Source organism: Erythrolamprus reginae, chromosome 8 (assembly GCF_031021105.1).
Source record: "Erythrolamprus reginae isolate rEryReg1 chromosome 8, rEryReg1.hap1, whole genome shotgun sequence".
In the NCBI taxonomy this organism is placed as follows: Eukaryota; Metazoa; Chordata; class Lepidosauria; order Squamata; family Dipsadidae; genus Erythrolamprus; species Erythrolamprus reginae.
The window spans coordinates 46,407,770-46,429,477 of record NC_091957.1 but is presented as its reverse complement, the minus strand read 5'-3'; the positions used below and the strand labels follow the sequence as shown (position 1 = coordinate 46,429,477).

At 45.7% G+C, this 21,708-nt stretch overlaps 3 protein-coding genes across 3 annotated transcripts in view; 1 reads left to right on the top strand and 2 right to left on the bottom strand.

The window, feature by feature from the left end:
• The window catches only part of TNMD (tenomodulin), a 34,839-nt gene extending 23,660 nt beyond the window's left edge, over window positions 1-11,179 (top strand). The window contains exons 5-7 of the mRNA XM_070758329.1: window positions 5,800-5,953; window positions 8,518-8,687; window positions 10,970-11,179. Coding sequence (XP_070614430.1) covers window positions 5,800-5,953; window positions 8,518-8,687; window positions 10,970-11,179 — 534 coding nt within the window. The remainder of the gene's footprint in view (window positions 1-5,799; window positions 5,954-8,517; window positions 8,688-10,969) is intronic.
• The window catches only part of TRMT12 (tRNA methyltransferase 12 homolog), a 533,403-nt gene that overhangs the window by 382,294 nt on the left and 129,401 nt on the right, over window positions 1-21,708 (bottom strand). The window lies entirely within an intron of this gene.
• TSPAN6 (tetraspanin 6) overlaps window positions 15,124-21,708 on the bottom strand; it is a 22,505-nt gene continuing 15,920 nt past the window's right edge. Inside the window, 2 exon segments of the mRNA XM_070759830.1 lie at window positions 15,124-18,158; window positions 20,132-20,238. Of these exon segments, the coding sequence (XP_070615931.1) occupies window positions 20,170-20,238 (69 nt within the window). The 3' untranslated portion in view covers window positions 15,124-18,158; window positions 20,132-20,169.

Genomic DNA, 21,708 nt, shown 5'->3' with positions numbered 1-21,708 from the left:
ATTACATTACATTACATTACATTATATTATATTATATTATATTTATTTATTAAATTTGTATGCCGCCCCTCTCCGTAGACTCGGGGCGGCTCACAGCAGTGACAGAAACAATGTACAATACAAATTTATTTATTTATTTATTGGATTTGAATATTTATAGCTCAGGGTTGAAAACAAGTCTTCGGTGGTCTCTGAGCTTGGTTGGTTTCGGGAGACGTTTCATTACCCAACTAGGCGACATCATTAGCGTTAGGAGGGAGTGGGGTTTGCTCTCGTATTCTAATCACTTGCCCTGTAAGTGTTAATGGGAGTATTTTATGTATGTATGTATGTATGTATGTATGTATGTATGTATGTATGTATGTATGTATGTATTTTATTTTATTTTATTTTATTTTATATTATATTATATTATATTATATTATATTATATTATATTATATTATATTATATTATATTATATTATATTAATTTATTAAATTTGTATGCCGCCCCTCTCCGTAGACTCGGGGCGGCTCACAGCAGTGACAGAAACAATGTACAATACAAATTTATTTATTTATTTATTGGACTTGTATGCCGCCCCTCTCCGTAGACTCGGGGTGGCTAACAACAATGATAAAAAAAAAAAACATGTAACAATCCAATTAATAAAACAACTAAAAACCCTTATTATAAAACCAGGCATACACACAAACATACTACGCAAATATAATAATACGAAGTTAAAAACCCATAATTTAAAAAAACATGCACACAACACACCATACATAAATTATATAGGCCTGGAGAAGATATTTCAATTCCCCCATGCCTGACGGCAGAGGTGGGTTTTGAGAAGTTTACGAAAGGCAAGGAGGGTGGGGGCAATTCTGATCTCTGGGGGGAGTTGGTTCCAGAGGGACGGGGCCACCACAGAGAAGGCTCTTCCCCTGGGTCCCGCCAGACAACATTGTTTAGTCGACGGGACCCGGAGAAGGCCAACTCTGTGGGATCTAACCGGTCGCTGGGATTTGTGTGGCAGAAGGCGGTCCCGGAGATATTCTGGTCCGATGCCATGAAGGGCTTTATAGGTCATAACCAACACTTTGAATTGTGACCGGAAACTGATCAGCAACCAATGCAGACTGCGGAGTGTTGGTGAAACATGGGCATACTTGGGAAAGCCCATGATTGCTCTCGCAGCTGCATTCTGCACAATCTGAAGTTTCCGAACACTTTTCAGAGGTAGCCCCAGGTAGAGCGCGTTACAGTAGTCGAGCCTCGAGGTGATGAGGGCATGAGTGACTGTGAGCAGTGAGTCCTGGTCTAGTATAGGTATAACCAGTAAAGGGCAGCCATTCACAGCCCTACTGGAAGGCTCCGATGGTCGGGGCGGCGCATGTATGCACCCCCTTTAGCTTCCTGCGCATGTGCAGATTCGTACCCAAAGCACAGAGATGGCAGCCCAGACCAGAAGCACCCTAACCATGGCCCACAGCACCCTTGGTGGCTGCACCTCTCCAGACCTCAGCCCTGCTTTTACCGCCTGCTCAAGCCGCCCTGCCCCGCAGGTGAGCAGCAGATGGCTCTCCTGGCCAATCAGCTCGGAGAGGTGGCTGCAAATTACTCAAGACCCACCTTTGTCACCAGGCATGGGGGAGTTAGGATATTCCTTCCCCTAGGCCATTACAAGTTATGTGTGGTATGTTTGTGTGTATGTTTGGTTTTTATAATAAGGGTTATTAGTTGTTTTATTAAATTGGATTGTTACATGTTGGTTTTTATCATTGTTGTTAGCTGCCCCGAGTCTGCAAAGAGGGGCGGCATACAAATCCAATAAATAATAATAAATAATAATAATAATAGTGGCTCGCCCACCAAGGAGCCCCAGGAGTCCACGCAGGAGACCGGTGAGGTGCTGCTGGAGCCCAGGCTGCCCTCGGCTGGGCACAGGCAGCAGTAGGGACGCGGGAAAGCAGGGCCGAGGTCCAGAGAGGAGCTCACAAGGCTGGGAATCCTCTCCTGTTATTTTTTTCACCCCACAAGTAAACTCGGTCCTAGCTGTAACAATGTCATGCCACAAATAAAATGCAAAATTTTTAGAAACAAAGAATAGGCACTGAAACATCTCCTTACAATCCTATCCATCAATAAGTAGCCACGGCTAGTTAAACGCAACCTACGAGGATCGCCCAGAAAGTAATTTATTTATTTATTGTTTATTTATTTATTGGATTTGTATGCCACCCCTCTCCGCAGACTCGGGGCGGCTAACAACAGCAGCAAAATAGTATATAACAAAATCCAATACTAAAAACAGTTAACAACCCATTATATAAAAACCAATCATACATACAGACATACCATGCATAAAATTGTAAAGGCCTAGGGGGAAAGAGTATCTCAGTTCCCCCATGCCTGGCGGCAGAGGTGGGTTTTAAGCAGCTTACGAAAGGCAAGGAGGGTGGGGGCAATTCTAATCTCTGGGGGGAGTTGGTTCCAGAGGGTGGGGCTGCCACAGAGAAGGCTCTTCCTCTGGGTCCCACCAAGTGACATTGTTTGGTTGACGGGACCCGGAGAAGATCCACTCTGTGGGACCTAACTGGTTGCTGGGATTCATGCAGCAGAAGGCGGTCCCTGAGGTAATCTGGTCCGGTGCCATGAAGGGCTTTATAGGTCATAACCAACACTTTGAATTGTGACCGGAAACTGATCAGCAACCAATGCAGACTGCGGAGTGTTGGTGTAACATGGGCATATTTGGGAAAGCCCATGATTGCTCTCGCAGCTGCATTCTGCACGATCTGAAGTTTCCGAACACTTTTCAAAGGTAGCCCCAGGTAGAGAGCGTTACAGTAGTCGAGCCTCGAGGTGATGAGGGCATGAGTGACTGTGAGCAGTGACTCCCAGTAATGCACCACATTTTTTTCTTCAACAATTATTTATTGACCACAACGAAACTTACACAGAAGAATGATGTTTCTTCTACATTCCTTTTTTTTCCACGTAATCTCCATCCCGTTCTATGGCCTTCCTCCAGGGAGACACAAGGGCCAGTATGCCCTGTTGGTACCACTCCTTGTTCTGGTCACAAAGCCATTTCTGCACTGTGCAAATCACCACTTCGTCATCCTCCAACAAATGTCTTCTGCAAATGGCATCCATTCAGATCCATGCAGATTCTCCATAAACTGTACACAAACATTTGTGAATGTTCCCAACAGTTTCTTTCTCCGCAGTGAGAAATTCAATGACGACACGCTGCTTGTAACGTACATCACTTACAGACGCCATTTCGAAACACTGCTGCAGCTACGCGGGGATGGGACTTTTTGCCTCCGCCAGTTGGATGAAGCTCTTTCCTCCGCAGCAGCTGATCGGCCGCTGCCTTCTCTCCCTCGCCCAAAGGCCCCTAGCTCTTCACTCCAGCCCTTTGGTCACAAAAATCCACATTCAGCCACAGCCTTTTGGCCACATGGGACACTTCGCCACCATCCAATCAGAACGGTTGTTACAAAACGCTACTTTTGGAAGGAAAGAATGGGACAGTTTGCTCTTTCATACACACACACCAGTTGAATGATAGAGATGGAAGGGACCTCAGTGGCCATCTAGTCTGACCCCCCCCCTTCTCATTCAGGAGACTTACAGAATGATAGAGAGGGAAGGGACCTCAGTGGCCATCTAGTCTGACCCCCCTTCTCATTCAGGAGACTTACAGAATGATAGGGAGGGAAGGGACCTCAGTGGCCATCTAGTCTGACACCCCCCCTTCTCATTCAGGAGACTTACAGAATGATAGAGAAGGGACCTCAGTGGCCATCTAGTCTGACCCCCCTTCTCATTCAGGAGACTTACAGAATGATAGAGAGGGAAGGGACCTCAGTGGCCATCTAATCTGACCCCCCTTCTCATTCAGGAGTCTTACAGAATGATAGAGAGGGAAGGGACCTCAGTGGCCATCTAGTCTGACCCGCCTTCTCATTCAGGAGACTTACAGAAAGATAGAGAGGGAAGGGACCTCAGTGGCCATCTAGTCTGACCCCCATTCTCATTCAGGAGTCTTACAGAGTGATAGAGAGGCCACTGCGGAGGAAAGAGCTTCATTTAGCCTCCACCAGTTGGATGAAGCTCTTTCCTCCGCAGCGGCCTCTCTATCACTCACAGGCACTCCAAATAATGCATATCTCAAGTTTCACATTTGTACCATTAGTGTAGGCACAGAAAAAAAAATTGGAGCGTTACCTTCAGGGCAACCCTTGCACTTTCAAAAGTGTGCAAATACCCCCGTTCTGAGTTCAAAGCGCCACATTGTGCAACCAAAGCAGCCCTTCCGAATGGCAAAAGGACAGCTTCAATCATTTCAAAAGCGTTTTGGGGTGGAAAACTCTCTTTTCCAATCTCAAAAAGTAAAAAATAAAAACCCATCCTATTTCACACTTAAACTGGCGTGTCGAATCTGCAAGGGATTCAGTTCAAACTGTTTTTTCATGTTTCTCGCGTTACACGGCAGACTAGCAAATTGAGGGGTCAAGGGTGGGGAGGAGAATATTTTTGTATTCCCGCAAGACTCTGGCTGGCTCCTTCGTTCGATGCGTCTTCCATTCCCATGGCAGGAATTGATGGGCCGTCTTGCCTGCTTGCTCGTTTCATTTTTCTGTTCGGCGGCTAACGGATCAAGAAAGCACACGTTGGTCTTTTGTGAGTGTGGCACACTTCCGTTTTTAGTCCAAGAAAAAAGAATGGTACCCCAGAAATATATATATGATTCGACACCAAAATATGTAACCTTTCCCTGGTGCACAGCTGAAGGGATTGGATACTGTAGCCTAGAGGATAATTCTCTGCCTTATAAGGCAAAGGTTGCAGGTTCAAGTCCCAGTGGGTATGGCTAGCTGATGAGGCCAAAATAAGGCCGAAATAGATCTATCCTAGTCTCCCTTAATTTTCAAATTCAGCAAAAAAAACATGTGACATACCCCCCCCCCACACACGACTCAAAAAAATAAAGGGAATACTCAAAGAACACGTCCTAGATCTGAATGAATGAAATATTCTCATTTAATACTTTGTTCTGTATGAAGTTGAATGTGCTGACAACATGTGAAATTGATTGTTAATCAGTGTTGCTTCCTAAGTGGACAGCTTGATATCACAGAAGTTTGATTTACTTGGAGTTACATTGTGTTGTTTAAGGGTTCCCTTTATTTTTTAGCAGTGTATGTGTGTGTGTGTGTGTAACATTTTTTTGCTGATAATGAAAAGGAATAGAGACTACTATAGATCTATTTCGGGCTTATTTGCCTTCATCAGGTAGCTACACCCTTACTGGGATTTGAACCTGGGGCTCTGCCTTGTAAGGCAGTGGCCTTAGCCTCTAGGCTACAGGCTCGCCTCCTGTATCAGCTTGTACTTATATATAATAAGAATAACCTGGAAAGAGCTGGATTGAAGTGCAGCACCAGCATAATTAATATGGCATGCGAATACCGTATTTTTCAGACTATAAGATGCACTGGTGTATAAGACGCACCAATATTTCAAAAAGGAAAGTAAGAAAAAAGGTTTTTGTCCTCCTCAGTCCCAAAAGCACTTTTCAAACTTCCCAAACCCTCTGCACACCCCCTTTTTTGCAAAAATGGGTCCGTGTTTTGCAAAAACGGGGGCATTTTTGCCTTCCCCAGCCTCTCTGCAAACCTCCCAAACCTTCTGTGCACCTAATTTTTGGCAAAAACGGACCAGTTTTGGGGGGGGGGGGGGGATAGGGAGGAAGGAGTGTCTTATACTTCAAAAAATACGGGCATGTCCTGTCTTGCAGGCAGAGGAAATAGCCGTCACCTATTTTGAGCAATCGGTGCTCTGGGTTCCAGGAGAGAAACCCATTGAAAATAAAGATTTTCTGAAGAATTCCAGGCTGTTTGACCTCTGCAAAAACGTCACTGCATACTGGGTCCACCCTACCCCGCTAAGAGGTAAGGCTGTCTTCTCTCGACATTATAATGCCAGAACTTTATCCAATACCACAAAGGGCATTTTGTGTCCCATTTTTGCAACTAGCATGTGTTGTGAGTGGTTCACATCTGGCTCAGCTGGTCATGGATTTTGAGGACCAGGAGTTGGAGGAGTACAGGCATCGCAGGCCAATGTTCTTGCCATCTGAGTCTGAGAATAAGAGTGAAGGGAGATTGGAAACTGGGGAACCACCAGAGACTGTAGAATCCCCAGTTAGGATATTGTCTGAATCAGAGGACGATGGGGATGTTAGAACTCTCTCTTAGATGCCAGGGTTAGAAGGATGAGAGCCAGGTATGAATATGATTTCTGTAAATTGCTTGGAAAGCTTTTAAGCAGCAAAGCTGCTGGAAACATTAAGACCCTTGAAAATGTCCAAAGATACTTCACCAGAAGAGCCCTTCATTCCTCCACTCAAAATAGAATACTCTACGAGACTAGACTTTCAATCCTGGGCCTAGAAAGCCTAGAACTAAGATGCCTTAAACAAGATCTAAGTATTGCCCACAAGATCATATGCTGCAACGTCCTGCCTGTCGGCGACTACTTCAGCTTCAACCACAACAACACAAGAGCACACAACAGATTTAAACTTAATATTAACCGCTCCAAACTTGACTGTAAAAAATATGACTTCAGTAACCGAGTTGTCGAAGTGTGGAACTCATTACCGGACTCCATAGTGTCATCCCCAAACCCCCAACACTTTGCCCTTAGATTATCTACGGTTGACCTATCCAGATTCCTAAGAGGTCAGTAAGGGGCGAGTACAAGTGCAATATAGTGCCTTCCGTCGATTTTCGCGATCTCGTTCTTCGCGAAACGCTATATCGCGATTTTTCCCACCCGATGACGTCACTCTCTTCCTTCCTTTCTCATCTTTCTTTCTCTCTCTCTTTCTCTATCTTGCTTCTTCCTCTCTCACACTCTCTTCCTCCCTCTCTCATCTCTTTCTTTCCTTCTCTCTCTTTCTCTATCTCTCCCCCTCTTGCTGGCGGGCGGCGGGCGGCGGCGGGCGGGCGGGCGGGCAGGGGCATCAGCGAAGAAGACCCAGGGAAGGTTCCTTCGGCCGCCCAGCAGCTGATCTGCTCAGCAGCGCAGCGAGGAGCCGAATCGGGGTTTCCCCTTTGCGTGGGCGGCGGGGAAACCCCGATCTTCGTCTGCTCGCTGCTGCTGCGCTGCCGAGCAGATCAGCTGCTGGGCGGCCGAAGGAACCTTCCCTGGGTCTTCCCCGCCACCCACGCAAACTCCACCATCTGCGCATGCGCGGCCATGAAAAAAGGGTGCGCATGCGCAGATGGTGTTTTTACTTCCGCAACCCTACATCGCGAAAAATCGATTATCGCGAGGGGTCTTGGAACGGAACCCTCGCGATAATCGAGGGATCACTGTATCTCTTCTTCTATTCTGTCATTGACATGTTCTATTACTATACCTTCTTTTCTATTATTTCTTAGATATATTTTACTATGAGAATCTCCTCTATAACCTTCATCATGTATTTTACTGTGTGTATATATATATATATAAATAAAATATTTTAACTGAAGACGTTTCTTGGATGAGAAGGGAAACATTTTCTAGGAACCCCCTCTCCCCCCAAAAAAATTCCAGTTCATTCATTTACTCCTAGCCACTCTATTGTCTTTTGGAAAAGCACCTTTGGGACAACCATGACCAGGGTGTGGGTGGTGGCATCATCACAGAATGATGTTGGCTTCATTCTTTAGACAGACAACTGGAAGGCTTGCAAGCAATTAGCTTGAAAACAAATCAAGGAGAGAAGCAACCGAGAAAATTCCTCACTGGGAGAACAGTTAATCACTGGAACAGCTGGCCTCCAGAAGTTGTGGGTGGTCCAACACTGGAGGGTTTTAAGAAGAGATTGGACAACCGTTTGTCTGAAAGGGTATAAGGCAGTGATGGCGAACCTATGGCATGGGTGCCACAGGTGGCACATGGAGCTATATCTGCTGGCACAGGAGCCGTTGCCCTAGATCAGCTGCAACATGCATATGTGGGCCAGCCAGCTGAGTTTTGGGTCGCACAGAGGCTCTGGGAGGGCGTTTTTGGCTTCCAGAGAGCCTCCGGGGCGGTGAGGGAAGGCATGTTTACCCTCCTCTGGCTCCAGGGAAGCCTTTGGAGTCTGGGGAGGGTGAAACCTGAGTATACTGGGCCACAATACGTTCGGAAACGGGCCATTTCCGGCCTTCAGAGGACTTCCAGAGGGTCGGAGAAGCTGTTTTTGCCTGCCTCGGGCATTGAATTATGTGTGTGTGCATGCTCTTTCGGCACTAGGTTCATTATCACTGGTATAGGGTTTCCTGATTGGGCAGGAGGTTGGGCTAGAACAGTGTTTCCCAACCTTGGCAACTTGAAGATATTTGGACGAATGCTGGCTGGGGAATTCTGGGAGTCGAAGTCCAGATATCTTCAAGTTGCCAAGGTTGGGAAACACTGGACTACAAGACCTCCAAGGTCCCTTTCCAACTCTGTTGTTCTGATTATGGACTTCCCTCCCCAGATCCCAACATTCTAGACTTTGAAGAAGGAAATGAGGATCTGATTCCCACGGATGAGCAAAACCAAGCAGATGCTCCACAGGGACGTCGGTCCTTGAGCAAGGAAGAAAACCAAGGCCCCAAACGCCACGCTCGTCAGCTGACCGAAGAAGACTTACCAGTGAACGACTACGTAAGTCTTCAGAATTGGGGGGGGGGGAACCCCAGGCCATTGTCACGATTAGGTCCCACAGAGTTGGCCTTCTACAGGTCCCGTCGACGAAACAATGTCATCTGGCGGGACCCAGGGGAAGAGCCTTCTCTGTGGTGGCCCCGACCCTCTGGAATCAACTCACACACCCCCCCCCCACAGAGATCAGGACTGCCTTCACCCTCCTTGCCTTTCGCAGACTCCTTAAAACCCACCTCTGCCGTCAGGCATGGGGAAATTGATTCCCCCGGGCCGTTCCGTTTTATGTATGGTTTGGCTGGGATGTATGACTGTTTTTATATTAAGGGATTTAAACTGTGGGGTTTTTTTTTTAAGTATTGGATTTAAGTTTAAGTTTAAGTTTAATCAGATTTGTATGCCGCCCCTCTCCGCAGACTCGGGGCGGCTCACAGCAATAGCAATACAATGTAAAACAAATAGAAACATAGAAACATAGAAGACTGACGGCAGAAAAAGACCCCATGGTCCATCTAGTCTGCCCTTTTACTATTTCCTGTATTTTATCTTACAATGGATATATGTTTATCCCAGGCATGTTTAAATTCGGTTACTGTGGATTTACCAACCACGTCTGCTGGAAGTTTGTTCCAAGGATCTACTACTCTTTCAGTAAAATAATACTTTCTCATGTTGCCTTTGATCTTTCCCCCAACTAACTTCAGATTGTGTCCCCTTGTTCTTGTGTTCACTTTCCTGTTAAAAACACTTCCCTCCTGGACCTTATTTAACCCTTTAATATATTTAAATGTTTCGATCATGTCCCCCCTTTCCCTTCTGTCCTCCAGACTATACAGATTGAGTTCATGAAGTCTTTCCTGATACGTTTTATGCTTAAGACCTTCCACCATTCTTGTAGCCCGTCTTTGGACCCGTTCAATTTTGTCAATATCTTTTTGTAGGTGAGGTCTCCAGAACTGAACACAGTAAATTAACTTAAAATCTAATTTTAAGTTAATTTAAAATACACCACAAATTAAAACCAATCATACACACTAGCGTACCATGCATAAATTTTATAAGCCTAGTGTTTTGTACTGTGTTTTGTTGTTGCGAGCCGCTCCGAGTCTCTGGAGAGCGGTGGCATACAAATCTAAATAATAATAATAATAATAATAATAATAATAATAATAATAATAATAATAACAATAACAACAACAACAACAACAAAACAATAACAACAATAACAATAATAACAAGGTTATTTTGGGGGGGGCGGCCTTCAAGTCAAGTGGAATTTTCAGCAATCTTTTGCGCAGAGCTGAGTTATAAAGTCCTGCTCCTTCAATTAATGGAGCCCCCAAGGAGCCCTCGGAAAATATGCTCGAAATTTTTTGCTGCGAAAGCATTGTGAAATCTGAAAGAATGCAGAGGGTGGGAAGAAGCCAGAGTAGTCAAATGCTATGAAATTGCACCAGAAATCAAAGAATCAGGGAAAGGAATTAACCAAAGGAAGAGAAAGAGAATAGTTGCAATGGAGATGGCTGCACCTGGTATGGGGCCACACGGGAGGGGGGGACGCAGTGGGGTTAGTAAATTTATGCACTATTTATTGAACACTTAATAGGGGCTTTTGGTCCTTCCTTCTCTAGTACCTCAGTATGATCCTTAATTACTTTTAAAATAGGAAATAATTAAACAGTATGTTTTTACCCATAAACACTTTAATCACTTTAATTATTATCTAGCTATATCTATTTTACAGCAATTAAAGAAAATTGAGCTACTTGCCTAATCTGTTATCATACTGAACCTTGTGGGTTCGGTACGAAACCTTAAAATGTGACTGGGCTCCTCAACAAATAATGCTGTCTATCATTTGTCTTTTTTGTGGCTATTCAAATAATGGGACTTAATCAACTGAAAAAGAGTCCAAGCACCTATTTGAAAACTTACCTTGGTCGGTAAGCCACTCCCAAACAGTCACATGACCTGTAAGCCACCCCCAGTCATTCAATTCAATTCAATTCATTAGATTTGTATGCCGCCCCTCTCCTAAGCCACTCCCACCAGATCACATGGCCGTCAAACCACTCCTACCGGGTCACATGACCATCAAGCCACACCCACAATAAGACATGCCCACAGTGACAGTAAAAAGTTTTGCAGCCCTTCACTGCCACCGCCCTAGGAAATCACTGGAGTCCCACTTCTAACTTTTCCTTAGGCAAGTCAACTTCTCGCTTGCGCTGGTCAACACGAGACCATTGTTTCTAACTCAACTCATTGTTCCTTCCTCCTCCCAGACTGAGCACGGCCTCGAGTTCCATCCTCTGTGGGATGAGAGAGGATACTGCTGTGCCCGCTGCCGTCGAGCCCACCGCTACTGTCGCAGAATATGTGAGCCGCTGCTCGGGTATTACCCATACCCCTACTGCTATCAAGGAGGGCGGGTGATCTGCCGTACCATCATGCCCTGCAATTGGTGGATAGCACGGATGTTAGGGCGGGTGTGAGCACACTCTGTCCAAAAGCAATAATAATAATAAAATAAGCGTAGTGTAGTATCCGTTCCATTCAGACCGTCTCCTTGTAGATAATTCAAAGCATGTGATTCTCTCAAAGGCCATTAGTATGATGTACAGTGGTACCTCTACTTACGAACTTAATTCGTTCCATGACTAGGTTCTTAAGTGGAAAGGTTTGTAAGAAGCAATTTTTCCCATAGGAATCAATGTAAAAGCAAACAATGTGTGCGATTGGGGAAACCACAGGGAGGGTGGAAGGCCTGTTTCCTCCCAGGAGATTCCTAGAGAGGCCCCACGGAGGCTTCTCCCCATCTTTTCCATCCGTTTCCTCCCAGGAGATTCCTAGAGATGCCCCACAGAAGCTTCTCCCCACCTTTTCCGTCCGTTTACTCCCAGGAGATTCCTAGAGAGACCCCACAGAGGCTTCCCCACACCTCTTCCAGCCGTTTCCTCCCAGGAGATTCCTAGAGAGACCCCACAAAGGCTTCTCCCCACCTCTTTTTGGCCCTGTTTCCTCCCAGGAGATTCCTAGAGATGCCCCACACAGGCTTCTCCCCACCTCTTCTGACCTGTTTCCTCCCAGGATTCCTACAGAGACCCCATAGAGGTTTCTCCCCACTTCTTCTGGCCGTTTCCTCCCAGGAGATTCCTAGAGATGCCCCACAGAGGCTTCTCCCCACCTTTTCCATCCGTTTACTCCCAGGAGATTCCTAGAGAGACCCCACAGAGGCTTCCCCACACCTCTTCCAGCCGTTTCCTCCCAGGAGATTCCTAGAGAGACCCCACAAAGGCTTCTCCCCACCTCTTTTTGGCCCCATTTCCTCCCAGGAGATTCCTAGAGATGCCCCACACAGGCTTCTCCCCACCTCTTCTGACCTGTTTCCTCCCAGGATTCCTACAGAGACCCCCATAGAGGTTTCTCCCCACTTCTTCTGGCCGTTTCCTTCCAGGAGATTCTTAGAGATGCCCCACAGAGACTTCTCCCCACCTCTTCTGTCCCAGTTTCCTCCCAGGAGATTCCTAGAGAGACCCCACGGAGGCTTCCCCCTGCCTTTTCCGGTTACAGTTTCAGAGGCTCGGGTTTGTAAGTGGAAAATGGTTCTTGAGAAGAGGCAAAAAAATCTTGAACACCCGGTTCTTATCTAGAAAGGTTCGCAAGTAGAGGCATTCTTAGGTAGAGGTACCACTGCATGTGTAAGTTTTTGCTAGAGCCACTGTGCTGGCTCAGTTGTAATTATCTCCTGATCATTCTGCCCTTTCTCCCTACTCCCCTCAAACTGTATCCTTTACGCAAGCCATTTCTCTGGGCTGTATTTTCTTTCTATGTTTTTGCCCCACGGATATATTATTCGGCGTAAAGTTCTTTGCAATGTATTCGAGTGAATGACTGTGTTGTTGGTTTTTTAAAGCAGCAAAAAAGAAAAAAAAATACACTACAATGTAAAGTGGAGATTTTGGAATGCAAGCATTAGCAAAATTGCAGTTTGGTTTGCAAAACTGCAAACCAGATTTGTTCCCTATAAAAAGGGGAAATGAAAGCCCATTTGGGGTTTGCTTGATATTGCCAAACTACTACAACCAGCATTCTCCAACATATCCACAAGAGGGCAGATTTTACCTTGAAATAAACAGTACTGGTTGGATGTTAGGAAAAGCTACCGTGTTTCCTGATAGTAAGACAGTGTCTTACTTTCTTTTTACCCCCAAAAGCCCCACTAGGTCTTACTTTCGGGGTATGTCTTACATACCCCCCCCCCCGCCGTTTCCCGCCTCCACTCACCAAATTGACAGGGTGAAGTCGGGAAGACCCAGGGAAGGTTTCTTCGGCCGCCCAGCAGCTGATCTGCTCGGCAGCGTGGCAGCAGCCCTGGCGGCGGTTCCCTCCGCTTTGACGGCGCTGGTCCGCTCGCTCGTCCCCGCAACCGACCCGTTTCCCCGACACGCGTCTGGAGGGGAGGAGGCGCTCTGCGCAGTTGGGCAGCCCTGCCTGCCGGAAAGGAGGCGGGCGAAGGAGGGCGCAGCTCCGGCCGCCCGCTCGGCTTGCTTCTACAACTTCGGACCAGCGCCATCCTTCGCCTCGCATTTCCAGGTTGGCGAGCCTGGATTGTTTTTCCTGCGAGCGCTGGTCCCCGCTAAGCCTTCTGCGCCTGACTCGGCGAAGAAGGAGAAGCGCAAGTGGATGCGGAGTGCCCGGGAGGCATTTATCCGTCCTTCGCTCCGCATCCACTTGCGCTTCTCCTTCTTCCCTCTCGCCTCGCCGAGTCAGGCGCAGAAGGCTTAGCGGGGACCAGCGCTCGCAGGAAAAACAATCCAGGCTCGCCAACCCGGAAATGCGAGGCGAAGGATGGCGCTGGTCCGAAGTTGTAGAAGCGAGCCGAGCGGGCGGCCGGAGCTGCGCCCTCCTTCGCCCGCCTCCTTTCCGGCAGGCAGGGCTGCCCAACTGCACAGAGTGGCTCCTCCCCTCCAGACGCGTGTCGGGGAAACGGGTCGGTTGCGGGGACGAGCGAGCGGACCAGCGCCGTCAAAGCGGAGGGAACCGCCGCCAGGGCGCCGCGAACTGCTCCAACGCCTCCCTCGCTTTTAGTACCGTGTTTCCCCGAAAGTAAGACATATGTCTTACTTTCGGGGTATGGCTTATATTAGCCGACCCCCCTGAAACCCCCCATATGTCTTACAATCGGGGGGGTCTTACTATCGGGCAAACACGGTAGGAGTGCATTCTGCAAATTCTGCTTTTTGCAGTTTCAACAGGAATTCTTTCCCCCCCCCCAAAAAAATGTCTCAAAATAGGTTTCCCCCCCAAAAAATGTGGGATTTGCAAACTAATTTCAGCAAATCAGGGTATACACCCCAAATATACTGCTCAAAAAAATTAAGGGGAACACTCAAATAACACACCCTAGATCTGAATGAATAAAATATTCTCATCGAATATTTCATTTGCACAACTATTCCATTTGCACAACAGCATGTGAAATTGACTGTCAATCAGTGTTGCTTCCTAAGTGGACAGTTTGACTTCACAGAAGTTTGATTTACTTGGAATTATATTCTGTTGTTTAAGTTTTTCCTTTATTTTATTTGAGCAGTGTATATATTCAGGTAGTCTTCGTTTTCTGCCCTTAATTGGGACTGTCAGTAAGCAAGGGATGGCTAAGTAAAACCAGAACTTAAGATCTTCTTTCAGCAATAAAGTTTCCAGTTTCTGGCAAAAATTACTGCACAGCAAACAATGGACTTGTTTAACCAGTGTTTGCTTTGTGACCACGTGGTTCTGGAAAACAGATTGTAAAATCAGGTGTAGTCACTTGGTGACTCTCTTTGCAACCCACACCACTTATGACCAAAATTGCAGGTTCAATTACAGTTGAAAGTTGAGGACTACCTGTATCTTAATTTGCAGGAAGATTAGAAACAAGCATATACCATATTTTTCGGAGCATAAGACTCACCTCCCCCACCCCCAAAAGACGTTGAAAATTTGGGTGCATCAGAATGTAGCTTTTTTGAAGTTTTTTTCCCCAGCCTTAACGAGGTGTTAACGATCTCCCCCCCCCTTGCAGGATTTTTTTATTGCTACACCGAAGTTTTTTTCCAGCCCTAAGTCTTTGCAGGCTTGTTTTCATTGCTACTACTCCAAAGATTATTTTTTCAGCCTTAACAAGGGGATAAAATAATGTGCCGAAGCTGACCAGACTAAGGATGCTAGCCAGATGAATACCTGATAGGTAGATTTTTTTCCTCTCTATTTTCCTGCCCCAAAACTAGGAGGGTGCGTCTTATACGCTAAAAAATATGGTATGTATTTCCAACATTAACAAAAGGAGTAATTCATCCCCAAGCACACACCACACCAGAGAAATCAAATATTTGCTGACTTGCAACGGTTCATGTAAATGACCAAGTGATGTATTTAAAGAGCTTTCAGAATAAAAAGTGTATAAACATTTATTATGAGTCTGGGAAGATTCCTCTATTGAATACCAAAAAAAAAACCAAACCCAAAAGAAATATTCAAAGCATCACATAATACTGATGATGAAACCATACTCAAACGGATGTAAAGTGACAGCTAAGATCAAGGACTCTCCTGCCAAATCTTAAAAATACACACACAGAAGCACAAAGATCACAATTTGGCTTCAAAGGCGTCACTGAAATCTGAATTTCAGAGTAGGACTCGTTCCCCAGACGAAGAACATGGATCAAAGAAAACCTCTCCTTTCCAAAGAACACCAGTTGTTTTCAGAACCCAAGGAATTAGCACCAAATATCATTTAGATTTCAGGTGGAAGGGCAGAGGCAGGCAGAAGAAATTGGAAAGGAGACCAAGAGGAGTTTTTTTTTTGCAGACCACAATTGAAATTCAAGCCAGGTGTTGTCTATCAATGTACTTATTTATGTACAGCCATAAATGAAACTTATTTATGTGAAGCAGCGTGCCTCAATACTCAACTGCTCCAAAACCCGGGTACCTGATGCATTTTGACATTAAAATGTGTCTGGGTACGTGTGGGTTGGTTCTTGACGCACTGCCATAAGAAGAGGGGGTCAGCCACAGAGGACAGGAAGTCAGCCAGGCTGGGAAAGGTTTCCTGACATAGGAAAAGGGGGACAGCAGTCGGGAGCGGACAGGAAGTCCTTCCCAGCAAAAGCAAAGCATCATCTGGTAGAATCACATGGTTTGTCGGGTTCTCCTTTTTAGTATCAGTTGCACCTTCCAGAACTAATGAATGAGTAGCGAGATAACTGCACAATTATCAGGAGATATCGCCGGCAACTTATGACCACAATAGAGCCAAACTTTCCGTTGCCTGAGCTTTTCATTGTGTGCAAATTCCATTCCATGGTTTATAGCAGTGATAGCGAACGTAGATAGGGCACGAGGAGCCATATCTGCTGGCACGCGAGCTGTTGCCCTAGCTCAGCTCCAACATGCATGTGTGTGCCGGCCAGCTGAGTTTTGGCTCACACAGAGGCTCAGGGAGGGCGTTTTTGGCTTCCAGAGAGCCTCCGGGGGGATGAGGGAGGGCGTTTATACCCTCCCCTGGCTCCAGAGAAGTCTTTGGAGCCCGAGGAGGGCGAAACACGAGCATACTGGGCCCACTAGAAGTTGGGAAACAGGCCATTTCCAGCCTCCAGAGAGCCTCTGGGGGGTGAGAGAAGCAGTTTTCGGCCTCCCCACGCATTGAATTATGGGTGTGTTCACTCGCGCATACATGATATGCCCACACTCTTTCGGCACCCGAAGAAAAAAAAGGTTCACCATCACTGGTTTATAGCTTAGCACAGTGATGGCGAACCTATGGCATACGTGCTACAGGTGGCACATGGAGCCATATCGGAAGGCATGCGAGGTCTTCAGTGCACCTGTGCGTGCTAGCCAGCTCCTTTTTGGCCTTGGGGAAGGCTGTTTCATCCTCCGGAGGCTCCAGAGAAGCTTCCTGAAGTCCCAGAGTGCAAAAAAAGCCTGATGGGCAAACCGGAAGTTTGAAAAAATGGACTTCCGGTTTGCCCGTTGTGCTGTTTTTCGCACTCCGGGGCTCTACGAAGCTTCCTGGAAGGCTCCAGAGTGTGAAAAAGAACACAACGGGCAAACCGGAAGCCTGTTTTTCCGAGCTTCTGGTTTGCCCATTTGGCTGTTTTCCCCCCCATCTCAGGCTTCAGTGAGGTCTGTGCGCTTAAGCGGGGATGGGGAATTGTGCCTATGCGCAGGGGCAGTGCGCATGTGCGAGGGGGAGGGAATGGGTGTGGGCATGTGTGTTCATGCTAATACACACACAATTTTTTTTTGCACGCAAACCAAAAAAGTTTCGTCATCCCTGGCTTAGCACATAATGTGAACCAGCCATTTACCATTAATATAGTAAATGTGCCTGGGTGTGATACGTGAAGCCCTGTTCAGTGAGGGTTTTAGTGTCCTATCTATTGCAGAATCTGATTCTCCCACTGAAACCTCAAAGGTAAGGGAGATCAATTTGCTGCTGTTGCTAATCAGCGTATTTATTTTTTTTAACTAATCTATCCACGTTTGGTTAGACTTGGGCTACTATTCCATTCCATTGCACAGGAAACTAGCTTATACAAACTCATAATTATCAGACTGTCTAGATCAGCAGTAGGCAAAGTTGGGTCTTCTATGACTTGTCTATGACTCCCAGTTTCTCCCCACCACCAGCACCCCAAAAAATAAAAGAAACTTGGCAGTGTAAAGAGGTGCAGACTTCAACTCCTAGAATTCTGGGAGTTAAAATCCACAACCATCTTCAAGTTGCCAAGTTTGAAAAATTCCCAAGCTGGAGCCTCCAGAAAATGGATCCAACTGAAACAAAATACAGCATTTGAGTTCCAAGCTAAGAAGTTGTAGAGGATCTGGATTGAAGCCACTCATTGTACCGCATTTCTCCGAAAATAAGACCCTGTCTCGTATTTTTTTGAACCCTGAAATAAGCGCTTGGCCTTATTGCCATGCACTTGAAAGCCCGATTAGGTTTATTATCAGGGAATATCTTATTTGGGGGGGATACAGGATATTTTTTGAAGGTACTATGGTTCTGGATAGGGTTTGATAAGTCCAGAATGAGAAGCATTAATCCAAGAGGAAAAAAATGGGCACTTAACTAAAAAAGGCAACTGTTGGTTAAGTTACACTACAATAGCAAGAATAGGCTAATATAAACTTAAATAATACATCCACTTAAATACATAGAAGATTAATGACACAACTAATAGTACTATGAAAAGCCTCCCTTTAAAAAAAAAACTATTTTAAAACTACTGGTCCTCAGTAGTTTTAAATCACTAAGGAAAAGCTCCTTGCCTTGTCCTTGGTACTTTCAAACATAATTCAAATAAAATCCTAAAGACAGCTGTCAAATCAAACTGGTTTTCAAAAGCTCAAGTCTGTCAGGGAAGTTGCTCCTTTAAAAAAAAATCTTCTGGTTTTTTCCCTTTGTTTAAATAAACCCTGCAAATAAAGAACAGAAAATAAGAGATTAAGAGACAGTTGCTTTTAAATGGCAAGAACATAAGAACCTAAGAAGAGCGTCCAGCATTCTGTGTCACACAGTGGCCCACCCATTGTCCGTGGGGATCTTGAGCAGAAAGAGAAGGCAAGACCCTCCATTTCCCCTGACCCCCAACAAATGGTACTCAAGGGAATCCTGCCTGGCTCAACCAGCATAGAGGAAATTACACATTAAGTCGTAATAGGGGTGGGGTTTGCTACAAACACAACAATCACAATTTGTAAAAATGCTTTACACCTTATTGTTATTGTTGTGGGTCAAGATTAGGGTGACATGCATATCTGGCTAATGACCATCCTTGCTGTTATTTCCCAAATCTACAACGGTCATTTTTGGGGGTAGGAAAGCAGGACCCACAAGTGCATCTGACCATTGATTTGTGTAAAAATCAAGGATAAGCAGTCTTCAGCTTCCCAGCCAACAGAAAATTGCAAGGGCACAATTGATCACACAGGATACGGGATATTACATACATTTCTGTGCCGTGGTGGCGCAGTGGTTAGAGTGCAGCACTGCAGGCTGCTTCTGCTGGCTGCCTGCAATTTGGCAGTTCAAATCTCACCAGGCTCAAGGCTGATGCAGCCTTTCATCCTTCCGAGGTGGGTAAAAATTGTCGGGGGCAATAAGCTGATTCTGTAAACCGCTTAGAGGAGCTGTAAAGCCCTGTGAAGCAGCATATAAATCTGAGTGCGATGGCTATTTCTAGAAACATAGAACCTTGACGGCAGAAAAAGACCTCATGGTCCATCTAGTCTGCCCTTATACTATTTTCCGTATTTTATCTTAGGATGGATATATGTTTATCCCAGGCATGTTTAAATTCAGTTACTGTGGATTTATCTACCAGGTCTGCTGGAAGTTTGTTCCAAGGATCTACTACTCTTTCAGTAAAATTATATTTTCTCACGTTGCTTTTGATCTTTCCCACAACTAACTTCAGATTGTGTCCCCTTGTTCTTGTGTTCACTTTCCTATTAAAAACACTTCCCTCCTGAACCTTATTGAACCCTTTGACATATTTAAATGTTTCGATCATGTCCCCCCCCTTTCCCTTCTGTCCTCCAGACTATACAGATTGAGTTCATGAAGTCTTTCTTGATACGTTTTATGCTTAAGACCTTCCACCATTCTTGTAGCCTGTTTTTGGACCCGTTCAATTTTGTCAATATCTTTTTGTAGGTGAGGTCTCCAGAACTGAACACAGTATTCCAAATGTGGTCTCACCAGCGCTCTATATAGCGGGATCATAATCTCCCTCTTCCTGCTTGTTATACCCCTAGCTATGCAGCCAGAAGAAACTCTGAAGGTGTGCACAGGGGCAACCTGATGGCACAGGGTCTTAAAGATATACCCAAGAAATAACGGCGACAGGTTGCAGGTCTTAAGATTTCTTTTACGTATAAGGAAAATATTTCTAAGACCTGTGCAACAGTAGAATGGACTATCAATGAAACTTGTAGGCTCTCCAGCTTTGAAGGTTAAGAAGCAGACAGCCCCGTCTCACAAATGCTTCCATTGGATTCATTGTATGCTACAAAGGTTCATGATCTCTGTAGTTCCCTTCAATTCCACAATTGTCCAATCCAATTATTCCATAGTGTATAGAGTTGATCTGTATTTAATCGGAAGGATGGAAGGCTGAGTCAACCTTGAGCAGGTGGTGAGATTTGAAATGCTGAACCACAGCTACCAGTTAGCCGAAGTAGCCTGCGGTGCTGTACTCTGCCCTCCAAATCGATCTGTAACTGGGAAGGTTCTGGAAACTGGAAACAAGTGCTTTGCGTGCCAAAAGAGTTTCATTCATTTAACTGGATCTGGGGCCGTTTCTTTTGGATTTTGGAAAGAGAAGCCTCCTTCCAACACAGGCCCACACGAGATGCAAGGGTTTCTCTATCGCAAAAAACATTTATACCTTGGGAGTGTTAGCTTAGAACTTCCTGCCTTGTAATGCTACACCATCTCGTACTGGTTAGTGGTGATGGACCGGGAGAGGCAGCAGGCCAAGAAAATGCCAATCAGCTAACGGAGAAAAAAAGGAAAGGCGGGATTAATTGGATGGCGTCAAGCTGAACAGCTGTACAGATAATTCTCCACTTCATTTAATTAATTAATTAATTAATTTATTAGATTTGTATGCCGCCCCTCTCCGTAGACTCGGGGCGGCTCACAACATATAATAAAACAATTCACAACAAATCTAATAAATTAAAAAAAAATTTAAAAACCCGCATTATTAAACCAGACATACCACACATAAATTGTATAGGCCTGGGGAGAGGGGGTGGGAATGCCTCAATTCCCCCATACCTGACGGCAGAGGTGAGTTTTAAGGAGTTTACGGAAGGCAAGGAGGGTGGGGGCAGTTCTAATCTCCGGGGGGAGCTGGTTCCAGAGAGTCGGGGCTGCCACAGAGAAGGCTCTTCCCCTGGGACCTGCCAGACGACATTGTTTAGTCGACGGGACCCGGAGAAGGCCAACTCTGTGGGACCTAATCGGTCGCTGGGATTCATGCGGCAGACCCGTTCAAAGTTGCAACGGCACTGAAAAAGGGAACGTACGACCGTTTTGCACATTTGCAACCTCTGGGCCATCCTTATGGTCACGTGATACACATGACATCACAACAACTCGCACAGCTGCATTCTGGCCCAATTATAGTCTCTGAACACTCTCCAGGGGTAGCCCCAGGAGAGCGCATTGCAACAATCTAGCCGTGAGGTGACAAGGGCATGAGTGAGTGTGAGAAGAGGTTTTACTGTAAAATTGGTCAGTACTGTAAGATAAGCCTCCCCGCCCTGCAAAACTCATTTGGAGGCTGAAAGGTATCAGATATAAGGGGTTCCTGGCCAGAAGCCATAGGTTGGCGCACTACTCAAGAAGAAACAAGAGGAAGGGAGAAAGGGAGAGGAGAAGAGAAGGAGTAGAGTAGGAACAGGGAGAGAGAAGGACAAAGAAGGTAGATAGAGGAGATGGAGATAGAGGGAGGGGAGTGTAAAGGAAAGAAGGAAAGCAGACTGATGAACAACAGCATAAAATAGATGCACAAATAGGATATTGAATTATGAATGGTTAGATAAAAATCTATAATTGTGTATTGATGTTTTGGATATATGCATATGGAAACTATGGGGGGCGAGAAATAAAAAATACGGAATGGTCTGTTTCTTGTAAAAAAGGAGTATGAGGATGAGATGAGGAGGAGGAGGAGAAGGCGAAGAAGAAAAAGAGGAGGAGGAGGAGAAGGAGGAGGAGGAGGAAGAGGAAAAGGATAAAGAGGAGGAGGAGGAGGAGGAGAAGGAGGAGGAGGAGAAGAAGAAGAAGGAAGAAGAAGAAGAAGAAGAAGAAGAAGAAGAAGAAGAAGAAGAAGAAGAAGAAGAAGAATTTTAACCAAGCAAATGGCTAAGGCTCTCCATGTGACTTTGCTAGCATGGTAATCAAAGATCAAACGGATGGGGAAAAAACACAGCCCTTACAGAGCGGTGAATGCCT